This window comes from Papio anubis, chromosome 18, assembly GCF_008728515.1.
Source record: "Papio anubis isolate 15944 chromosome 18, Panubis1.0, whole genome shotgun sequence".
Lineage (NCBI taxonomy): Eukaryota > Metazoa > Chordata > Mammalia > Primates > Cercopithecidae > Papio > Papio anubis.
Genome location: NC_044993.1, coordinates 44071249 through 44077248, shown reverse-complemented (window position 1 = coordinate 44077248; position 6000 = coordinate 44071249). Strand labels below are relative to the sequence as shown.

General features: G+C 51.4%; 1 protein-coding gene across 11 annotated transcripts in view; it reads left to right on the top strand.

Moving 5' to 3' along the window:
• The first annotated feature begins 202 nt into the window (after positions 1-202).
• The window catches only part of LOC103881435, a 45085-nt gene continuing 39287 nt past the window's right edge, over positions 203-6000 (top strand). For 2 of the 11 annotated variants that reach the window (XR_002519962.2, XR_002519963.2), the window contains exons 1-3: positions 203-697; positions 1910-2313; positions 5131-5322. Coding sequence is in view for 6 of the 11 variants with exons in the window: in XM_021933527.2 (XP_021789219.2) it covers positions 695-697; positions 1910-2114; positions 2206-2313; positions 2486-2910 (741 nt within the window). In the remaining 5 variants the exon portion in view is untranslated. Of the gene's footprint in view, positions 698-1909; positions 2314-2485; positions 3836-5130; positions 5323-5435; positions 5619-6000 lie in introns of those variants that run through there. The other 9 variants (XM_021933530.2, XM_031658279.1, XM_021933528.2 and 6 more) reach the window with 7 other exon arrangements.

The following is a 6000-nucleotide window of genomic DNA, read 5'->3' as shown; positions in this document are numbered from 1 at the left end:
GACAGTCTCACTCTGTTGCCCAGGATGGAGTGCAGTGGATTTACCCTGGATCACCACAACCTCCACCTCTGAGGGTTCAAGTGATTTTTGTGCCTCAGACTCCTGAGTAGAAGGTATTACAGGCATGCAACACCACACCCGGCTAATTTTTGTATTTTTTTTTTTTTTTTTTTTTTACTAGAGATTGGGTTTCACAATGTTGGCTGGGCTGGTCTTGAACTCCTGACCTCAAGTGATCTGCCCACCTGGGTCTCCCAAAGTGCTGGGATTACAGGCGTGGGCCACTGTGGCTGGCCAATGGTGACACATACCTGGAGCCAAGACATGTACGGGATGATGAATCTTATCAATGGAACTTTCCACGAGTGTTATTGTGAATATACATACATTTGTCCAACATGTGAGTGATTTGACTCTTCAGACTGGGTCTAGTTGACAAGCAAAATTGTGACATATGCCTGGGCCAAGAACTTAGGAGATGTAACTCCTGTGAATGGGCCCTGCTGTCAGAAAGATAGTAACATCACACTGAATCCAGCACCTAGGTGATGTGATTCTTTTCTTCTACACGGCCTTGCCAACAGTAGGAATTGTGACATATTGCTTTCCCCAGCACACAGAGGATGTGAAAAGAAACCAACTGGCACCCTGAAGCTCCTGCTACATCTGGAACCGAGTCAGAAGATGACTCAAAATGGTACTGAGAACAAGAGGCCTAGGGGGTCAGCTATGGATCTTGTGCAGCCTTCTATCCCATGACTACCCTTCCTACCCTCCCCACTTCATCCATCTCAGCCCTGCCACGGAGCCGCTGTCTTTTTTTTTTGCTCTTCTTGCCTAGGCTGGAGTGCAATGGCATGATCTTGGCTGACTGCAACCTCCACCTCCCGGGTTCAAGTGATTCTCCTGCCTTAGCCTCCCAAGTAGCTGGGACTACACGTGCACCACCGTGCCCAGCTAATTTTTGTATTTTTAGTAGAGAATGGGTTTCATCATATTGGTCAGGCTGGTCTCAAACTCCTGACCTCAGGTGATCCTCCCGCCTCGGCTTTCCAAAGTGCTGGGATTACAGATGTGAGCCACCGTGCCTGGCCATCCATCATTTTTTAGAAGGACCACAGCCTGATTTCCAGGAGTGCAGCGCAGTCATCCTAGCCAATGCACATGTGGGAAGCACAGGAAGGTTCTCACATCACAGTGACCACCAACATCACCAGGTGGATGGGTCCTTGAGGTTGGGTAAAGCATAAGCCCTCCGTGGCAGTACGTCTCTATGGAGGCTCCATTTTGACCTCTCAAGGAGGTCGACAGGATGGCCTCGAAAGCCAGGATTCACTGAAGACCGACCAAAATGAAGAATGCTCAGGCAGAATCCAGGGGAACAAGCAGGGGATCACAGCCTCAGGCCTACCGGGACAGTGTGCAGATGAGTCTCCCCAAAAGTCATGACCACTGTGATCTCTAGGAGAGGGCTGCCTGTGTGCCCGTGGGCTGCTCTCTGACCCCAGGGTCATTCTCACAGAGAGCAGAACTCTGGCAGCCTCAGGGGCTGCCTGGGTGCTTCTGTGCCACTGCTGTATGTCTTTGTATGTGTCTTTCTTTTCGCTTTCTCCGTTTCTCTCTCTCTTTCTCTCTGTTTTTGTCTGTGTGTGTGTGTGTATCCGTGTGCATGTGTGTTGGGACAAATGTGACCTGTGTGCTGGGGCGGATGCTTGCATGTCGGCCAGTCTTCGGTGAGCCTCTTTCAGCACCTCTCTTTCGGCATCTCTGCCTGGGTCATTTGGCCTGTTGTCAGTCATTTTTCCAGCAGTTAACGTTGGGGTTTGTGAAGGCCTGGGCGACGTGAGGAGCTGCTTCTGACCGGCAGGGGTTGAAATCTCCTCCCCATCCTGAGCAGCCTCTTTTTTAGGATCAAGAGGAGCACACCACACCCAAGGACAAGAACCTCACAGGAGCTCATCGTTCTCCTGCAGGAGACTTCTACTGCAGCAGCCTGACTTCTAGAAGTGGAGCGCGAGTCGGCCTAGCCAATGCGCATGTGCAAGGGGCAAGCGCGGGTCACCGGGACCCCTACCGTCGTCCGGGAGATGAATCCCTGAGGCTTGGTGAAACAGGTAAAGCAGGAGGCGGCAGCGGCAGTGCGTCGGTGTCGAGGATCCTGCCTGACCTCTCCAGGGGGTTGACAGGATGTTCCTCCGATGCCAGGAAAATGCCAGGATTTGTGGAGGGCCCACAGCTACGAAGAAATCTCAGGTGGAGTCCTGGGGAACCAATGGGGGATCCCAGCCTCAGGCCTGCCGGGACGGTGTGCAGGTGAGTCTCCCCACAAGTCGAGGCCCCTGTCACATGGGCCACGTGGGGAGCTGCCTCAGACCCAGAGGGGTTAAATCTCCTCCCCATCCTGAGCGACCTCTTCTCTGGGATCAATACTGGCACACCACACCTAAGGACAAAAGCCTCACAGGAGCTCATTGTCCTCCCACAGGAGGGATGCAGACCAACGTCAAAGAAGATGGTTCTAGATGGTCCTTACTTCTCCCATCCTCTCCTCTCATTGAGAAATGTTGCCACACCCACACCATGACACAGGCTTGGAGAGAAAGCTGGGAACAGGATGTGGACTGGCCACTCCTTCTTCCCAGATGCCCATGGTGGTGGCATTATCCTTTATCCAGCCTGAGCTCTGGCCACTGCTCGGTCCTCCCTCTCACTCTGTCTGCCATGTATCTGAGGGGCCTATTTCTTCCTTCCTCTGGCTCAGTGTCTTCAACAAATAACACTTTTGAGTCCATCAGGTTGAAACATTTTCGAGTTCCGTTTAATGATTGTTTCCCTCTCCAAACATATTTCTATAGATTGGGTAGGCATGACCATCCTGGAGCACTGGTCTTCCATACCCATTTCAGATAAGGAAGCTCGTTTGGTCTCCATGTCCCAACTGATGGCTGCATGTTTCATCTAGGATGAACTGTCAGTGGCTGGCCTTTGCCTTATTTGAAAGGGGGTGTTATTGCCTTTCATCAGGACTTCCTGTCTCATTCTTGAGGGACATCCACTTCCTCTGCTCCTGGGTGGGACTGCCTCCCAACACACAATCTTTTGGCTGCAACAGACGTCAGGGAGCCAAAGGGACTGGGTTTTGGCTGGGTACAGGGGTGGTTGCCTCAGGGATACATAGTTGTTGCATTGCCCAGGGTAGGGTGTACTTTGCACAAATCTCTCTGCTCCTCTGGCAGGCATCCCTGAATGTGGCTTGGATTCTGGCACAGGCCCTCTCCTGGTTCCCAGGTGTGCTTTGCTTTTACTTTGCTTTCTTGGGGAGGTCTCCAATGTTCCCCCCAACCCCCCCGGGGTGCATGCCTGGACATCATTGACAGTCTCGCTATTACCCCATAGCCACGGGGACACATGCTCACTCCAACTTTTCTTGGGGGATGCCAGTGCCACGTGTGGTCACATTTCCTCCACCTCTGACTCGCCCCCTTCCCTGTTTGCACCTGTCTGGGAAAGGAGTGTAGGGATGCAGGAGCCCAGGGGCTTTGCGGACCAGAGCAGGCCACTGCTCCGCCCAGAGAGTAGGAGGGAAGAAGTGGACTCATGGGTCAGTGAATTTTCAGGTGACATCATGCCTTCAGTTACATGGAATCTTTCTGTGCCTCATCGAGAACCTCCCCGCCTCAGCGTATTATAACCCCATCCCTGCTGACCCAGTGGGGTCCAAAATTGGATCCGTGGAGGAGTCCGCAGATCCCAGCTGGTGCCCTAAAGCTCCTACTTCACTAGGAACCAAACCAGAAAACGGCTCAAGGTGGTTCTCAGGACCGGACTCTTAGTTGTCCGGTTCTGGGTCTTGCACAGTCTCCTTTCCCTTCTCCTCCTTAAACCCCCTCCCCCCCTTCCCCCGCCCCACTTGGGACACCATATCTCTCGCTGCCGCAGCACCGCTGCCATTTTTTAAGGAGATTGTAGCCTGATTTTCAGGAGTCGTGCGCGAGTCGGCCTAGCCAGTGCGCATGTGCCAGCCGGTTCTCACGTCACAGTGACCCCCACCTTTGCCCGGGGGATGGGTCCATGAGGCTTGTCGAAGCAGGAGCCCTCCATCATAGTGCGTCGTTTTATCCAGTCTCCATACTGACCTCGGATGTGATCTGTTTTCTGGGATCTTCCAACATAGGGCATGGTGACATATTTCTAAGTCAAGCACACAAGTGCTGTGACTCTCCTGAGTCCTGCCCACTAGGAGAATTGTGACTTGTCCGTTCCCTCAGTACCTATATCTTGTTAGTCACCTTGTTACCTAGGCCCAGCCCACAAGGGCAATTGTGACATTTCACTGCACTGAGCACCCAGGTGATGTTATTCTTTTGCCTAGGTTCTGAAAGAATGTTTTGTTTTGTTTTTTTGTTTTTTGTTTTTTGTTTTTGAGACGGAGTCTGGCTCTGTTGCCCAGGCTGGAGAGCAGTGGTGCCATCTTGGCTCACTGCAAGCTCCGCCTCCTAGGTTCACGCCATTCTCCTGCCTCAGCGTCCCGAGTAGCTGGGACTACAGGCACCTGCCACCACACCCGGCTAATTTTTTTTTGTATTTTTAGTAGAGACGAGGTTTCACAGTCTTAGCTAGGATGGTCTCGATCTCCTGACCTCGTGATCCACCCGCCTCGGCCTCCCAAAGTGTTGAGATTACAGGCGTGAGCCACCGCACCCAGCCTCTGAAAGAATTTTGACATATCCCTGGTTCAGCACCCAGGTAATGCAACATGTTTTTCGGTCCACAACCGCAGGTGTGATTTTGACATGCACCTTTGCCTAGCACCTGAATAATTTGCCTCTTTTGCCTGAGATAATCTCACGTACAGAATTTTGACATATACCTGGCAAAAGCACCTAGGTGTTGTAACTCTTCTGCCTTTGTGCTGTCCTTAATGGAAATTGTGATACATTGCTGGACCTGTCACTTGGTGATGTGACTATCTCTTTTCCCTGGGCACTGCCCACGGTGGGGATTGTACATATTCCTGGGCCCTGCACCCACGTGGTGTGAATCTCCTGCCTGGGCCCTGCCCACAGGAGGCATTGTGCCATATATCTGGGCCCATCTCTTAGGTTGTGTAACTCTCCTCTTGTGCCCGAGTGCTGCCCTTAGGTGGGATTGTGACATATGCCTGGACCAAGCACCTGAGTGATGTGACACTTTTGTCTGAGCCCTGCCCTAAGGGAATATTTTTACACATTGCTGAACTCAGCACCAAGATGATGTGACTCCTCTCCTGCCTGATCCTGACCATATGGGAAGTTGTGACATATCCATAGGCCCAGCACCTAGGTAAGGTGATTTTCCTCTTCTGCCTGGGCCCTACCCACAGAGGGTATTGTAACATTTTTCACCTGGCCCAGCACCAAAGGGATGTGACTCTTCTACCTGAACCTTTCCCACAGGGGATATTGCTATGTATTCCTGTCTCAGCACTCAGGTGATGTGACTCTTCTGCCTGGTCACTGCTCACAGGTGAGATTGTGACCTATGTTTGGATCCAGCTCACAGGCATGATGATGAATCTTACACCTGAACCTAGCCAAGAGGAAAGATATTGACACTTGTTCCTCCAAATGGAGAATCAAGTAAGATTGTGGGTCTATGCCAGAATGAAGGTCCCAGAGCTAACTGCAACTCTTATCCATATCGTACAGAGTCCTCCAGTGTCATAACAGGGTCCAGTGCACAGGTCATGAGTCTCACAACTGGAGAGAGTCAAAAGTTAGAATTATGACTCTAATATGTAAGTGCAGTCCACAGGTTGGCTAGTGGCTTTCAGACCAGAATTAAACACACCTGTTAGGCAGTGATTTTTCTACCAAGACACAGTTTGCAGTGTGATTGGGGCTCTCATGCACTAATTAAGTCGACCATTAAGATTGTGACTCGTGTATTTGGACCCAACTCACAGGAGATGTTGACTTTCATACCTGAAGCTGAGACATATGACACATTATGAATCTCATT